This window comes from Notolabrus celidotus, chromosome 4 (assembly GCF_009762535.1).
Source record: "Notolabrus celidotus isolate fNotCel1 chromosome 4, fNotCel1.pri, whole genome shotgun sequence".
NCBI classification, from domain to species: Eukaryota; Metazoa; Chordata; class Actinopteri; order Labriformes; family Labridae; genus Notolabrus; species Notolabrus celidotus.
The window spans coordinates 19813346-19831358 of NC_048275.1; the positions used below are offsets into that span (position 1 = coordinate 19813346).

At 38.3% G+C, this 18013-nt stretch overlaps 1 protein-coding gene across 8 annotated transcripts in view; it reads right to left on the minus strand.

Moving 5' to 3' along the window:
* Window positions 1-18013, minus strand: part of LOC117811598 (calcium/calmodulin-dependent protein kinase type II subunit gamma) — an 88793-nt gene that overhangs the window by 31721 nt on the left and 39059 nt on the right. For all 8 annotated transcript variants that reach the window (XM_034681976.1, XM_034681971.1, XM_034681975.1 and 5 more), the window contains exons 3-6: window positions 14339-14398; window positions 9709-9763; window positions 8731-8796; window positions 6263-6335 (exon numbers count right to left, since the gene is read on the minus strand). In XM_034681976.1, coding sequence (XP_034537867.1) covers window positions 6263-6335; window positions 8731-8796; window positions 9709-9763; window positions 14339-14398 — 254 coding nt within the window. The remainder of the gene's footprint in view (window positions 1-6262; window positions 6336-8730; window positions 8797-9708; window positions 9764-14338; window positions 14399-18013) is intronic.

Sequence of the window (18013 nt, forward strand, 5' to 3'; positions counted from 1 at the left end):
CTCCCACTTAGAAAGATGAGAGAGGTCTGTAATTTTCATCTGGTCTGTGAGAGCCAGAAATCTTCCTTGTTTGTGGGTGACCAAATACTTATTTTCCACCATAATTTACCAATAAATTCTTTAAAAATCCTACAATGTGATTTTCCTTGATTTTTTTTTCTCATTTTGTCTCTCATAGTTGAAGTGTACCTCTGATGAAAATTACAGACCTCTCTCATCTTTCTAAGTGGGAGAACTTGCAAAATCAGTGGCTGACTTAATACTTTTTTGCCCCACTGTATTTTAAATAGGGTTAGAAATTGCCTTTTAATCAAGCGCAAAAGAAAACATCATGTACCCTGCTTCAAGAAATGTTCTATTTGTGTTCATGACAGGATGAGCTGCAGGATCTGATGACATCTACTGTAATGAGGCATGATTTGGTCAAACATGCTTCAAAGGCCTCCCCCAAAGGAAAGACCTTTTCAGAGAGCTGTCACATATTGAAAGCAGTATTTCTGATGACACAATCATGCAAAAAGTCAGAACTTGTCACAAACTTTAAATGACATCTAATATAAAATCACTTTAATAGAAAAGGGCACCAAATTCTGAACATGTAAGGAATGTTAGATCCTTATAAGAGATTTTGGAGGCTAGATACAGTGCGCACTGCTCAGTAAACATCAACTTATTCTTGCTATTTCGTTTTTACAGATTTTCTTTTTTTCTCTTTTTTTGATTCCCCAGCATTTGATATAAGCATTTCTTTTCCAAAGTAAAGCTGCAGAATTGAAGAGTTAAGAAAAGTTTTCAATCAACATAACTGTGTTTATCCGCTGGTGTAAATTCATGAACAATACATTGCAACTACAACACAATTCAATCATATTAAGATGGGGACTCTGATGTAAATGCAATATGTAAAGACTTCATCATCAAAATGAACAACTCTATAATAATAATAATAATAATAATAATAATAATAATCTTTATTTATGGAGCACTTTTCAAAAACTATGTTACAAAGTGCTTTACAATTCCTCTAAGGACATGTGCAAAAATAAAGAGCATTTTAAAAGGCCATACTGTCAGTGCAAATGTCATAACATTTAAAAGAACATGAAATCATAAAAACAAATTAAAACAAATTTAATTTTTTTTAAAAACAAATTAAAAAAAAAAGTAAAACAAAAGAGAACGAAATAAAAACCAAATAAAAACCAAATAAAAGCAGTACCTTGTGCAAGACACCTTGATTAAATAAAATCAGGAAATGCTCTCCGATAAAAGAATGTTTCGAGCAATGACTTAAAAGAGAGCACAGAGTCCGCCAACCTAATTTCCTCCGGCAGTTCATTCCACAGATGTGGGGCCCAGACTGAAAACAGCTTGTCCCCCCTAGTTTTCAGCTGAGTTAAACTCTACTCTACCAAATAAGCTTAAAACTCACAACAGTTCATTTTCCTCCTAACTTAACCTATCCATCAAAAAGTTGAAGAAGACAGAGCGGAATCTGGTAGAAGGAAAGCCTAATAGCCAGAACAGCTTTGGGTGACCACTGAAAAAAATGACATGCAGAACAAGAGTCTAATGACTCATTAAGGTGACCCAGCTTGTGCTAGCAAGCATCTCCACAGGTAATGATGACCTTTTTACACAGTATAATCAGTGTTAGCCTGGTGAGAAGGACTGAAATAGTTTATATTTAAAAGGTGATTATCCACAAATTTGAGAAACGATTTATTTTTAAAAAAGAACTCATGATTCTTCAAGCAAGCAAGCAAAGACAGATGTACCAGAAACTCCATCTGCATTACCATGAGGTACAAACCAAGACTTAAAGGTGACATATCATGCAAAATGGACTTTTTAATGGTTCTCTACCTGAAATATGTGTCCCTGGCATGTCTACAAACCCCCCGAGAATGAAAAAAATCCATTCTGCCCCTGTTCTGATTTCTACACCTTTCTGTAAATGTGTGTGAAACGAGCCGTTTCATACTTCCGTGTTTTTGTTACGTAACAACAATATCCGGTCTGTCACGGAGTCAGAGCTCGGAGCTTGTTCAGCCCATAGACTGTATAAAATAATACTGAATCCCTCCCCCGTTTTTCATTACCTGCACAACAAGGAGTGCTAACAAGGAGCTTAGGAGGGAGGCATGCTAGTTGTAGGCTGTCTTAATAAACACAAAGGTCGGTTTTACTCCCCACGTCTGCAGATTTGAAGATATAGTGGATGATTTTTATTTGTCATGGATAAGTGCTAGCGCTAATTAGCATAGCCACATAGCTATATGTTCATAGCTGTAGCTGTAGCTGTAGCTTTAGCTGTAGCTGTAGCTGTGTACCAAGACACACGTCTACATACTGACAAAGAAAACAACAAGAAACACTAAATCTGTGACCAATCCTTCATAAAAGGTCCTGCTGCCTTTCTGGCAGAAGTCGGTTTTACTCCCCACGTCTGCAGATTTGAAGATCTAGTTGATGATTTTTATTTATCATGGATAAGTGCCAACGCTAGTTAGCATAGCCACATAGCTACATGTTCGTAGCTGTGTACCAAGACACACGTCTACACACTGATAAATAAAACAACAAGAAACACTAAATCTATGACCAATCGTTCAGAAAGGTCCTGCTACAGGCGCCTCTCCGTCAGGATCAGATTCAGAGGGTTGAAGTAACGCGATCTCTGAGCAGCCGTGTATATTCAGCCAACATGTAAACATTAGATCAACGTGCTGGAGAGCCGAGGCACATCCACTTCTGGAGGGGGCGTGGTCAGAGGGAAAACAGAGTGTTCTGATGAGGAATGAAGAAGAGGACTTTTCAGGCATGCCAAAATCTGATTTTAAAGTGTTTTTTTGAGCATAAACTTTAAAGACATGTTTTGGGGACCTCTTAGACCAATATATATTGATGAAAAAAGCATGATATGTCCCCTTTAAGTTACCGTTTGAAAGAGTAGCAAATTGTTTGGAAGACTTTGACAGAGAATCATTGTTATTAAGTGGCTTTCTACGATTTACCTGTTCTCATGTTCAAAGTGTTACTGATTTAAGAAACAGTCTTGCTAGGCTACGTAGCTAGCCCCATTGGTCTGTTTTTGCCAACCCTAACACTATGCTATATTGTAAGGCTTTTAAAAACATTTTTGTTGAAATTGTGAAGAAAACAATGTTAAATTTAGCAAATTTAGTGTAATCATTTAAGCTCTGAGTCTAAATAGAACCAGATTTAAGCTCCACCATTAACCTTTGTTACTACTCCGATGTCACATCAGGGGCAGGAGGACTTGGTCCCACCATTAAACCTCTGAGAAATTTACAATGAAGGAATTTAACTTGAATTGGCGATACAATAAGAGCTCCTAAATATTAGTCTACAGATGTCTTTAGCTACCTCTGACCTATCAACTGTCCTTTTATCCTTATAAAGTATTCTGCATTGCTTCAATACACATTGGCTTCAGTTTATGTGCCAGTTCTTCCCATCTAATTTTTCAAACATCTTTGACAACATTGCAGATAGCTTCGGAGTATCACAGTTCTCCAGGCCAGGGAAGCAGAACCAGCTCAGCCCTATCAGGTAAGCTGTGGAGATTAAACGTTCATCCAGAAGTGAAAGCGAAGTGATATATATATATCCCTCTGAGAGACAAAGGTTGTGACACTCTGCTGTTAAGTGTGCATATGGTGTCAGACTGACCTGTGAATATACGGTTTCATGGTAACTTTAAACCTAAATGTAGGACAATTCTTTAACCGTGTCTAGGTCTAAAGAAGAAGATGCTAGCTGAGCATACAAAGGTTCCCAGTCAGATGTATTTTCTAGTTAAAGTAAGCAGATAACAGCATGTTTATACCAGCATGAGATGTTTTTCTTTCAAAGGGTGACCTTACACAGTGACCTTACTTTCTAGACTACATATCCCACTGGCAGGCTTTATGTGTGTAGGTGTTTGTGTGTCTGTAGAGCTAAAGCCTTGCAGTCTATGTCTGCCCTTATTGCCTCAAACCTGACGATGTTCAAGAGTCTGACACTCGTACTGGTCTTTGAGCCTCAAGCCTGTTACTTCTCATCTGACAGTGTCAAAGCTTCTCTTTCTCCATCTAGTTATCTCTCCTTCCATCAGTCCATCTATCTATCCCTCCTTCCTCCCACCGTTTCTATCGAGCTGAGCTAAAACAACTGGAAAGAGATCACATAAAAAGGAGGATTGCACAGGGACGGTGAGCTGGGGTGAGGGCAAGAGGAGAAAAAAAAGAGAGAGAAACAGATAGAGACAGATAGATGGGAGGTGGCATAATGAGTCCCTACGCTGGTGCTGCTGCAGCAGCCGGGTGACCTCACCCCACAGTTACCATGGCAACCCAGTCTGCCACCAGCCAAGAGCACTCAACTCTTTTTCTCTAATTCCTGTTTTCCCTTCAGCGAGAGGCCCTCCCAAGATGACAGGGAGGCAAAAATATGATATGTGAGGTCACAACTCTCCATGGCACCCTTAGTTGGCATTATTAGTATTTTCATGGCTCCAACTCTGCTCCGTCCCCAGGATGTTCTCGGAAAAAGTCAAAATATATCAGATAAAATATTTTTCTTAAGCTGGAGGGTTTGTTCCGCTAAACATCTTTCTCAAAGAAAGTAATCCTTTGAAGCAGCTTTTACTGATTATTTTGGAAACAGGGCAGCTGAACAAGCCGCAATCACAACACTGACATATAATCACCAAACCTAGCAAAGCAACATTAGTGTTGATTCTGTATCACTGGACCCCTGCAGAGACAAAAAGCCATTGTCCTTTTTGCTATGTTTTGCTTATTGCTCATCTGCGTTCTATTTTCTGCATTACCTTTTCTCAGCCCTCCTCTGAAGCTTTTATGAAGTCAAATTATGTTCACAGAAACTAGTTTTTAAATCTAATTTTGAGCCCATGCAGTGATTTCCACTACAGAGTCGTGTCTTTTTTATTGCAGCCACCTCAGGGCCCGAATATCAAGGTCATCCAATATCTATATCAGCTTTGTTTCTTTTGTACAGAGATTCCTCCAGATTCTCTGAATCTTTTAAAAACATGAAGTACTAAGGGGGATTAAATCCTCAATTCTTTGAAATTGAACACTGAGAAACATAATTCTGGAAATTCTGAACTATTTTTCACCCAGTCTCTCAAAGAGTGGTGAATCATGTAATGTATTAAAATGTTTCAACTGAGAAAAAAAGAAGAATCCAAAACTGAGTTTGTTCTGCTTCTTGTGCTTTACTAAGGACATATATTCAGCCTGACATATTAGGTATTTTTGAAAACTCTACTTGAATTTAAAATATGTTTCAGTGGGGATGTTTGCTTTTTGGCCAAATGGGTTTGTTAGAAACAATGCAGCACAGATGCAGTAGAACGCATGATAAGAGTTTCAATTCTGTAAATTCTGTTTTCTTTGCCCACATCTATCATCAAGCTTTTGTCTCATTAAAACTCTGCTGTCCCTAAGTTCAAGATCCAACCAAGATCTGTATGCAAGCTAAAAGAAAATCAGAGAAAAACAGCACCAGTCCATTTACGCCACTCTCACAAAAACAGATTGTATAATTATGTGTGTCTGTTTACCCTAGAGGAATGGTTTAACCCTGCCCTGTCTTGTGAAATAATTGAACAAGACTGTTAGGTAAACTATTAAAGTTTAGGACTGTGAACTCGGTATTGACAATAAAAGAAACTTGGTGTAATCATCCAGGTGTTGAAACCTCAGTTCACTTTGCTGTCTTCATTCTGTCAACTCAATTATTACACAGCTGACGAGGTCAGAGTGCTGTTAGTGTCTGCTCAGGGTGCACAGTCTTGCTGCAAGCGAATCGTCACTAGCCGTCATCTCACCCACCGACCTGCTATTAATAGCAGCTGGTTTGCTTTCGTCACTCCTCAGCAGTGCAGGACAGGGGGAAGACAGAGGAGAAAATAGTGGAAGGAAGAGGGGAAAGAAAGGGATAGGGGAAATATGAGAGGGGGTGTAGACAGAGGAGAAGATGGGATATATGGAGAAATGAGGAGAAGAAAGAAGATGAAAAGAAGGGATGACGTTCAGCTCTTAAGTTGGTCTTAATGTCACAGCATGACATCTCCAGAGAGCGTGTGTGTGGATTGTGGGCTGTTAAGTCTACAAATGACTTTCATCTACACTTACAACATAGTGATATATCCCTATCAGAGTCTTTTGTGCTACGATACAGCGCAAGAAGTCCTCTTATATTTACCAACAGGTGTGTGATAACTCACCTTGAGGTCCCTGTGCACAATGTCATGCTGGTGGATGTGACTGACGCTCTCCAGGATCTGATTGATGCAGTGGCTGGAGGAGACGAAGAGAGATGAGAAACAGAGACCAGACACATTTGTCACTTCAAGTGCAAGACGACACCAAACCAAGTACTGAAGTAGAGGGGGAAGAAAACAAAGCAAAATGCAACAACCAAGACCACTGCACTCCTCCTCAGACAGTCAGGATTTAAATTTAAATGTCCACCCCTTTGCTATACATTACCTTTTACTTAATAACAATGAGGTCCTTCACCCTCTCATTGTTGGGTGGCTTTTTTTCATGAATGAGAGAATGTAGAATAGAAGCAAATCTCTACAATAAGGGGTCTGTTTCATATAGTGTTCAACATGCTACAAGTCTGTCTGGCAACATGAACATTTAAGAAACACATTTAAATGTAGAAGGGTTTTTTTATTGTTATTTACACAATTCAATCAATAAAAAGTAAAAGCAATAGTTCTATTTCCAGTCTGTATAATTTCCCATGCATTCATAAGAAACTGGTATATTTATGATCTTTGTATATGTATGCAGGAACAACAGTCATATGTGAAATGTAATTCTGCCACCCTTTGCAATCTTCACATGAAAAAGGAAATGTGGTGTATGAGGGAGAAGTATTGGGTGCATTTTTGTGTGAATGAATGTGGGGAAGGAAGTGGAGCAGGCAGGGTGAGTGTGTTTTTGAGGGTATCTTATGTAAGCTTGTCCTCGGTTACATATCAGCAATTCTGCTGGTCTGATGCACACTTAAAATAACTACAGTTTCTTTTTTTCAAATTGAGGTTGACATGAGGAAAGGTGAAGTCAGGGTCAACAGCATGGATGTTCACAGATTTGGACAGAGTTGTGTTCCCTCTCTGTAAGAAAATCTCCCAATGTTGTGTCCAAAATAGGCGGACAATGAACTTCACACTGTCTATTATTGCAGTAAATCCAGCTCCCATCAGTCGCCTTCATTGCTTCTCGTACTTTCCTAAGTCTCTCATTTTTTCACCGTCATGTGTCCAATAGCTTTGTAATGTCTTTCCTGCTTTTCAATCATTTCTCTATTAAAACACAGTCCTTGGCGTAGGATTTCCTGTATAGACTTAAATCAGAAGGAAAAGGCTCAATCAACATAATTAATATTTTGTACTTTTTCTGCAGTGTCTGCCTCCTGCTTCTAAAACCTCAAAAATGCTGGATGAAGTCTAGATGCACATGGCACTGGCATACAGATAAAAAAAACATTGTTATTTTCACAGACTCGTGAAATTGGGCAAAAATTGGACAGAAATGATTGTAGTTCATATTTTGTTTGCACAGAGAGACTTTGTGACACTGCCTGAAAATGCTACATCGTATGATTTTGCTGTAAGGTATTTTTATGGTATTACTATGTTTACAGGATTGCATTTTTTATGGAACAAAGTTCATTTTTTTCTTTTTATTTCATTGTGTACAGTCGATTTTCGATACATATTTGGATTTTTTTCAACCTCACGTCTCAACAAATTCATCTTCAGTCTGCACAGACCCGGCCAGTTATGTGTTGCAGCGCAAAAGATAAGCTGCAACTTCTGCCAAAAGAAAAAATAAGGTTTGAAAACCCTTAACAGCTTTGTCATTATTTATTAATGAAAATAAATTTAAAAGCCCCAAGTGACATGTTTAAAAATAAAAGGCAAACTGAAACAACCTCTGAGAACCTTCATAAACCACAAGCATTGCTGTTCCTAAAGCACAAAGTACTCTAACAAAGATACATAGTTTGTGCTTTCCCAACATTTTAATGGTTCAGCCTGGTTTGTCTGAGGCTTTTGGAAAATGTTGGAAACCTGACCCACTGGTGGCCATCCTTGGAGCTGCAAGCTCCTTATCTTCTGTTGATAAGTATGGGAAGAAAGCTGTTTTGTTTGGAATGATGGTTGCAAAAAGTGTGGAGGATCGACTCTGTGCACACCTTTGATCTGGGAAAAATGGCGAACACTCTGCATCTTGAGAGACTGAGATACCACAAAGAAGACAGGGGAAGTGTGTTCAATGAGATTTGGGACCCTTTGCTAAACCTTCTTCGTGGCAAAGATTAATATTCTGTGTCATAACTGTACATCCTGCTGCGAATATGTGTCTTTGTTTTTTCACGTTTTTGTTTTTTTCTAATAAGAACTGCTTAAGATAAGGTTTTAATGTGATCAAGGCTGCTATTGCGACAGACGTGTTCTTTTTTGTTGTTGTTTTTTTTATTTTCCTTTTGGGAAGGAGGTGGGGGGTGGGTTAGCTTTTATTTTTATTTTTACTCTATTTTTGTGAAGTCTGTATTTTCTATGTTCATAAAAGCAATAAATATATTTTCAAAAAAAAAAAAGATGTGTCATGGGGCGAAATAAAAGATGGCTTGAAATGCACAGAACAGAACATGTTATCACTAGATATACTGTACCTGGCATCTGCCTCGCTGTAATACTCTCTAGCAACGATGTCCTCAAACAGCTCTCCCCCAGTGACACTGCAGACAGACACATAGACAAATTATAGACTTGGTTGACTCGTTCAAGTGGAAACAATATAAAATACAGATACAGACAATATTACAACAATAAAACAAAAAGTTAAGAATATTATTACAATATCGTTCAGTAAGAAAAAAGGGTCCCTCTCCTTTGTTCCAACATTGTTATTAATCGGTCAAATAAAGTTGTATTCAAGGATTCAAGGTTTTTTATTGTCATGCCAACCCAAGCTGTCGCATGATATGGAACGAAATTTCATTTCTCCGGTCCCATATAAAGCCACAAAGAACACAAATAAAGGGAGACAGCAGTAATAAATATAAAAATATAAATACAAATATAAATGTTGTGCATGGACTCATTGAGTTGTTTATGTCATAGTGCAATTGAATGTGCAAATGTACAATGTGAAAAAAGTTAGCCCCAAAAATTCTAACAGTTTTAGGCAAATTATAAAACAATAACAAAGAAAAACAGATTTTCCATCATAATTATGTGTATTTGTTTTACACCTTCTAATAATTATATTAAGTATTAAAGGGAAACTCTAGCAGATACAAAAGTCTGGGTATATTGTAGTTGGTATTTGCATTTTCGAAAATGTCTAGAGGTAAAATAAAGTAGAACATTATGATACTACATCTGAGAAAATAATTTAACAAGTCACTCATGTGAAGTTGCAGTAAACATCCTTTTTGGTATCACTAACACCACAGGGCTTAATTTGGGGAGTGAATGACCCTCTTTGTCAAGGCAGCTTAGTCGAAAACTGATAAACTGCACTGTGAAAAAAATGAGTCATGGTCACTTGGTACTTATGTGAGGAAATTTATCCTGAAGCAATAGTCCTGGCAGAACTCTTGACCTGAAAGTGTTTGTGTTTGTGTAGACTAATGTGACTCACTTACAGGTCAAAGACGAGGTAATGGAAGCCTTCCTCTGAGATGCTGTCGTGGAGTCGGACTAGTGAGGGAAAAGAAAGAGAGAGACTTGAGTTAGAATTCACACAATTATCTAGAACTAATTTGATCATGACAATGATCTTTGCTCTCTTTAAAACATCACTTTAAGCATGGACAGTTAGGAAACATTGTCTTGTAGTTGATAAAAATCTGATAGAATTGGAAAGCTGTGGCTGTTAGATGATATAATAATGAGTCATGTTTTGTTAAAAGAGGGCGTATTCTGGTTTTCTGATCTTAACTGTAACTCTTGGACTCCACTAGAGAAGCTCTGCATGTTTCAAAGACAAAGAAATATTTCTTTATGTTACATAGCCTAACACAGCACCTCAGCTCTTCCTCTGTCTGTTTTAGTTCCTGTCTCTTAAAGTAACCCCTCACTAAAATCCTGCTTTCTGCAAATGGGCTAACTTTATTATCTCAAAGTAACCTAGGAACCCTCTTAAGCAGGGGTTCCCAAAGTGTGGGTTGGGACCCCCTGGTGGGCCGTGAGACACAAATGGGGGATCATGAGATGTCTTCCAGAATGTTTTTTTTTTTTCAAGTCATTAAAAATATTTATTATTTTAATGTTTATTTTATTTATTCATATATTTTTTTTATGTTTATCTACCTTTGTATTTGTACTGTTTATACTGTTAATTTTTATCATTTCTATCATTATTATTATTATTTATATATTTTTCTGTATTTTTTGTATTTATTTATTTTTTCTTCTCTTTTTTGGTTTTGTATTAATTTGTTAACTTGTGGTGAACAAAGAAATACTGAAAAAATCTATCTAAAAACAGTACATTTTACTCATTTATAGTAAAAAATATCAACAAAGATAGTAGATAAACTTGAAATAAAACCTTGAAAATAGACAATGTAATGAGTTTGACTCCTAAGTTCAGGGTTAGTAACCAGTGCATTATCAAAAGCATCAGTAGCAGCAGGTTAATTCATAACAGCACATGAAACACAGACACATGCTCATATAAGTAGGCTCATTTTCTGCAGACCAGCTAAATTAAGCCACATTAAATCACTTTGAGGGACAGTGGGGGTTGCGAGTCTGTGGCACCTATATTTTGGGGGTCGTGGGCTGAAAAGTGTGGGAACCCCTGTTCTAAAAGATACATAATTCTTTGTTGCTGATTGGAAATGGCAACTTCCCAAAACCACCTGCATGTGTGAGCTTGATCCCATCCAGAAAATGAAAGTGGGCAGCACAAGTCAAGGAAGCAGCAGCAGGGGATTACAATAAGACGTTCCTGCTATATTACCCTCATTGTCTTCTTATTGTGTGACATAACAGTGGATTTAGTCTTTTAACAACAAGCTATAATTACATCTTCAATACAAGATACCTGTCAATAGGTGTGCATGTTGAAAATGGGCTATTGGCTGGGGGCACCATGGTAGCTCATCAGGGAGAGCAGATCACATTAATGCCAAGTACTTATCCTAGCCACCAGAAGTCAATTACAGGCCTGACCCTTTGCTGCATATCATTCGCTTCCTCCTCCACGATTACTTTCTCACTTTGACTTTCACTTTCAAGTAAGAAAAGCAAAATGGCAAAATAGTTATTCAAAGAAAAACTTTAGCAGGTGGATGTAACCCCGCTTCTTTAGCCACTGACACCAAAGGATGGTATTGTATTTCCTTCTGATAATGATTACCTGAACGCTGCAATAGATCAGATATTGTACCTTTTACTTGTTACTAGTGGGAAGAGTGTTTTGGCTGCTTTTAATGCAAAAAACATCCACAAATTAAAACATGCATGCCTGTCTTTATGTTTAGTCTTGTATTAATGCAAATCTGTGTGCTGGCCTTTAACGTAGTTCCTGACCTTTTCAACTTGGCTTAACTCTTTGTTGATGCACATTAAGAACTGCATTAAACACAGCCAAGTTCAGGTGATACAGCTTTACCCTTTGAGAAACCAGGTTTCATCAGCAGGGCTTTTCTCTGTCTATCTGTAATGATCCACTCAACTCTACAATAGGTTTGTAGCCTGACCACCACCTGGCTATTTGGCAACTAGGAATCAGCCCCTGGGGGATGAAGTTGACAGAATGGTTGCCATAATTTAACAACCCATAATTAATGTGATACTGATAATTTCCTTTCAGTTGTTCTCTGTTAAGGAAGCACAAAACCAGGCGGGGAACAGAGTTGTTGCCAACAAAAGGACAACTGTAGCCAACAGCTCTTGTTTGGAAATACAGCAGCCAACTAAACCAAGTGCTCAAAAGGAGATTAAAACCTGCCTGTGTCAAGGTGGGTGAAGGTGCCTGGGTGTTTAAATTAGGCCTGGAAAGGTTGCATATTGTTCTCTTCCTCCTTTAGATCGTTTACATTTGAAGAAAAGAAAACTTGACAAGCTGTTCCCGTGAGAGTGGGATACAAAAAAGAGGAGCTGAGGGAGGAAATGAAAGGAAGAAAAGGACGATGAATAAGCAGGAATCAGGTGGGACGAAGAAGAAAGAGGGACCAATGAAACCATTCCTATTATGCTGTTATCATACTGTGTGTACGTGAGAGGGTGGGTGTACAGCTTGCACTGGGCAGCACACTACTGCATGATAAGGCACTTGGCTGTTCTGCCACAAAGACACTTAGCCACTTCCTTCCTTTCTCAAGAGGCCACTGTCTATTGTGTGGGTGTGCACACCACACACACACACAAACAGCCATGCACACACAAACACCTTCAGTTGTGTGATAAGTTTCAGTTGTACAAGATGTGAGAAACTTAAGTGCCAGAGACTAAACAAAACGGAAAGAAGTTTAGTTTTTTAGGGTTGGAGCTTCAAAGCTTCAAAGTCTGACACAGCAGGTCTATTCATCAGATAAGAAAGAGGCAACTTTTCACATTTGTTACACTTTGGTTGCTGGTACTTTGGCACCGAGTGAAACTTGATAATGTGATGATTCCGGCAAGCATCTTTTTTTATTCTCAGCAGTTTAAAGCACAGGTGGTCACAGTGGGCATCAGAGATAATGATACCAATAAAAAGTGAAAGTCACACTGAAACTAAAATTGTGTGTCATGTTGGTGTGTTTAAATTTCACTGAGATGACTCAGAGAAGGAGGAGTGAAATTATGATGCAAATTTTGGCAATCAGGCACTAACAGCCTCCGCCAGCTGTGTGTCACAGCCTCTCCTGTTACCACTGACCACGTCGGTGAACAGTCCAACACTTATCCTGTTGTTGCCACTGGAGCCAAAACAATTAAGTGATTAATCCATTAGTTATCAAATACTTTTTGACATTTCTTACATTTCTTTGGTTAGCTTAATGGATTTGAGTATTTTTTTTTAAAGAAAATAAGGCTGATTACCTGCAGGGTGTCAGACTGTGGGGATATGAGTATAGAGGGTCCTCATTATAGTAGGGCACCGATTAACTAACAAATAAATGAATAATAATAGATCTTGTATTTCTATTTATTGATTTATTTACTTATTATTTATTTCTTTATTTCTTTACGACATATCACTTAATTGTATTGTATTTTATTTTAATTCTTTATTTTCCTAACTTGAGCTGGGGCTTGAGGGAGTGGGGTGGTGGGAGGGCGTATGTGTGTGTTTGTTTAAAAACAGAAAAAAAAACTGTTAACTATTACACTGTATTGGCTGTACTGGAATGATTTTGCAAAAACAAAATAAAAAATAAAAAATGAAAAATAAAAAGCTGTCAATGCAGGCAGGGGCCCATAGAAAAGGCCTCTTTCTTGGACCTTTTTTGCATCCTCATCCTCATTTCAGAGATTTGGGGAGAAAGATTACCATTTTTTAATATTTTCTGAATGCATTTCTTGACCATTCCCCTACTCAATGTATTGAAAATATAATCAACAGATAAATAGACAATAAAAAAAAACATTACTTACAGCCCTATTGTGCACAACAACAGCTGTCATCTGTCCCCTTTAAGTCACACCTGTCCCACTTAACACACACAGCATCTTGGCCTCATGTCTATCCATCTAACACTTTCTCAATAGGAGCTTTTATTTGTATTCCACACATTACTCTCTGTTATAAATACAGCATTTGCATAGCCAAAGTTACATTTTCAACACATAGAAGTTTGTTTTTATTTTAAGTAAGAGTTCTGAATAAATGCACGTAGGTTTGTGCTTTGTTAATGAATGGCTCTTTTTTGTTTTGCTTTACATTTCATTATAGTGATTCTGGAACTGGACTGGAAGCTGTACTGTATTCAGTCCCTTTGCTGATCATATCCTGTACACAAGTAAAAAAATAATTTCCTTTGTTGTCTTTTAACAGCCAAATGTATCACTCGCTGTGAAACTTTACCTTGAAAAATGTAAAATAAGTATACCTACCCCACATCATCTTTTCGCTGTTGGTCTCTTTCGCCTTTTGTAGCTCATACAGAAGCATCAATATTGTGATTCAGTCTATTTCATAACCAGCTAAAAAATCGTCACAGGAGCTTTAAACTTTTTAATTCTTAACATATTTTTTTTCTTCCTTTGATCTTCTGAATTAATGGAGCTGTTCAACTGATCCATTAGTCTGCTGGCTCTCGAAAAAAAAAAATGACTCACCTATGTTTGGATGTTTGAGCAGACGACAGATTCTTGCCTCCCGCTCGAGTTTCTGGTGATCTGAGGAGAGAACGGAGCAGAGAGAGAGGAATCAGTAAGGATACAATGTTGGTACCAAGGAGGAAAGCTACTAAGATAGTTGGTCACATAAATACCAGGAAGGTAGCACTTTTTGAAACCCCCTCAACAAGTGGACACAGAAGAATATGAAGCCAGGAACAATTACTAAGCATCAAGAGCTGCATCATGCTCGGGAATTCAGAAGAGCCTGCACAATCCACTACAGGACTTTATTTCATATTTTTTAGCTGTTCTGCTGTAACACACAAACAAACACACTCTATTATTGTCCTCACCAGCTCTTTCTCTGCCTCTTACTCTACTCACGACTCTATTTTTCCACTAAAGCTGCCACTTTATGACTAACATCAAATCAACTTAAACTGGAGGGGACAGCAGAGACAGGATGTCAAGAAGGTAAAGCACACCAAGAGCAAAACAAGCTATGAGGCCCAAAACAGTGGCTGTCAACTTATATGATCTCACACAAGTGGACAGACAGCCATATACTGTACTCACACACACACACACACACACACACACACACACACACACACACACACACACACACACACACACACACACACACACACACACACACACACACACACACACACACACACACACACACACACACACACACACACACACACAACCTCTCGCACAAGCTTTTTGCACTTAGTGAAATGAGTCTTGTGGGTCTGGCCTTAATATAATCAGTGTCCAGTTAATGATTCTAATGGCAAGGCAGGGTTTCTGTGTGCATTTGTATGTGTGTGTTTGTGTTAGAGAGCACAGCTGCATGTCCAGGCCAAGCAGATTGGTTGCAGCACAGACACAACAGACAGACACAGTGGCTGACCTCTCCTGTTGCAGGGTGTCAAAGGTCAAGTTCAGAGTGGATTCTCCCGCCACCCACCAGCTGCTGGTCTCATGGGACAGATGGGCAGCTTACGTGAGAGAGGAACGCCTGTGTGTATTTTTTTGTTGTTGGTGTGTATGGGTGTGTGTGTGTGGGCGTGACAGTGAGTGAAGGGCACTGGACTTCTCTAATCCTCCGTCTCATCAAATGTCTCTGGCAGTGTCATGATGTCTCAATAACCACTAGTGCAGCAGCAAGTGATATTTCTCAGCATAATGTTATCTGATTATTTAACTGTTTGTTTTTGAATTGTCAGAATATTGTAAAAAAAATCTCTAAAAGTTGCCTGTTAATGTAATTGACATCACAGAAAATAAATGTATCTTTGGTTATTTATCATTATATAACTGCAACTACATTGTTTCCAACTGCTTTCTGCATTTACTGTATATCAATTGCCAAACCAAGGTTTGTATAAATGCTAGTGTTTGTAGATAACCTGCTTGATCTACAAACACATAACAAAATACTACAGCACGTCTGCATGTACCCTGATCATGAGTGTACCTCTAGCTGTCTTGGTGTCAGCTCCGTCAGTGACACCATCTCTGCTCACATTTATTCTTCCATCCACCTGCTTCATGCACTGAACTTGCACCTACAACTGAAGTCTTTATATTGCACAATTTTTGAGCACTCTCATTGTATGTATGTAAATAACATTTAGACACAGTAACACATGGACACACACGTTGTAGCCATAGACTATATAAATAGTGGACGTAGCATCCGTGACGTCACCCAGCTGTTCCTGAGCGCTGTTTTGAAGCCAATCTACGTCGGCAGCCATATTGGAAATGCGGAACTCAACCAGGCAGAGTGTGACGTAAAGAGATGTGCCGATAGAGAGATTAGCTATGTAGAGCCAAGCTGTTTTTTTAACCAGGATGTAAACATGTTTATTGATGCTGCATGGATCGTCTTTTTTTAATTGGTGTCTATGTGGTTTCCGGTGTTTCTGCAGCCAGCCTCAAGCGGATTCCCGATGAATTGCAGTTTATAACACTTCTGCATGGGCTTCATAGTTTGAGACCGAAGGGTGCCGCTTGGTTAACACACCTGCATGTACATTGAAAACAATACATAAACACAGAACACTTGCTTCTGCTTGTGTTAGCCCCAAACTCATTCTCAGGACTAAATAACAATTGCCAATTTGTTTGTTTATTTGTTTATTGCATTACCCATACCAATGTTAAATAATATATATTTATGTTTTTGCCTCGCAGAGGTTGAAAAAGTTGTCATGGACGTTACATTTTTTTTACAGTTTATTTGCTATTTGCAAAGAATATTTTCAAAAATTCTTGGCAAACTGCTGATAATTCATGAATTATCTTTTAATAATTTTTTTATTCTAAATTCTAAACATTTGCTGTCTAACGGACAAAAAAGGGTGTTATCAATTGTAAATCAAAATAGTAACTTAACATTGATTTGTTCAGTAAATTATTTTTAGTTGCAGCACTCGTCATTTTTCTGATCCATGAAGTTTCAGGTCAGTCACAATGTGGTACACTGACTGCATATTAATATGGACGTTGTGCCTCCATGCTCACAGAAGACCGCCTCCATGGGTGCTGACATTTTACTCTGGTGGAACAAAAAAGCATGTGCAGAAACGACCAGGCTGGTGGAGTCTTGGGACGGACATTTGCAGCCCTTCCGCCAACCAAAAAGCACACTTAACGAATTGATCAGCCGTCAAATATCCCTCAAGTCGGTACAGTCTACAGCAGAGCAGATTCATTTGTTGGGTTGAAGCAGACATTCATGGCTAAATCTATGGCTTCACAGTCTGTGAACACTTGTGGTGTTCTTTTCATTATACATTTTCATTTTCCATGAACTCCTTCCAAACCCTGGTGCATATTTAGTCATAACTATCCCAAGGAGTCCCAGGCTAGAAGGAACAGGAGATTTACGCTTTGGAAAGAATAATACTATCCTATCGATGCTTGTTTCATGTACACTATAAAGTTGTTTTCTAATTTGTATAAGGAGAAAAGTTTAAGCATATGAATTACTATGAAGCATTATTGTAAGACATAAATAGATACAGAAGCCAAAAGTTATACAGTAAGTAAACTCCTGTTGCAGCAGCTGAAGAAAAAAAAAAAGAAAGTGTGTACTTAAGAGGAAACTAATGTAGTTAAATCTAATGGACGGACCCTGAAGCTAACAGGCTGGAGGTAATACAGAGGTTAGTGAAAGCTTCCCCGCCTGCTGGAAAAACACTCACAGGAAAAGTGAATAGGAAACACTTCCTTCCTTCACAGCAAATACAGAGGGGCCTTTAGAGGCGGTGGAAAAATCAATTCAATGACTACCTTGTTGATATGCGATTTTTGGTCTAAAACAAAAGTTTAACTTCTGTATTTTGGCTATGAGGCATCTGTGAATGTAATCACCATCAGCTATCTGTCCTCAGTAATAACTCAGAGCTATGTATTTAAAGCAATCACTGTGGAAAGCCAGCATTACAGAGCCGTTTCTTCTACAGGGCGATTATTAGCACACTCAATCCAGTAGGAGGCAGGAATGATAAATATGATAGGTCAACTCCTTAATATGTCTTTAGAAGAACATAAAACATAAAAGTGCAACAATCAATCAAGGCATTACCCAGAAAAAAAAACATTGTGGGAGCTTCTACTGTTCTTCATCATCATTTTTGAACTGATGTTTAGCTC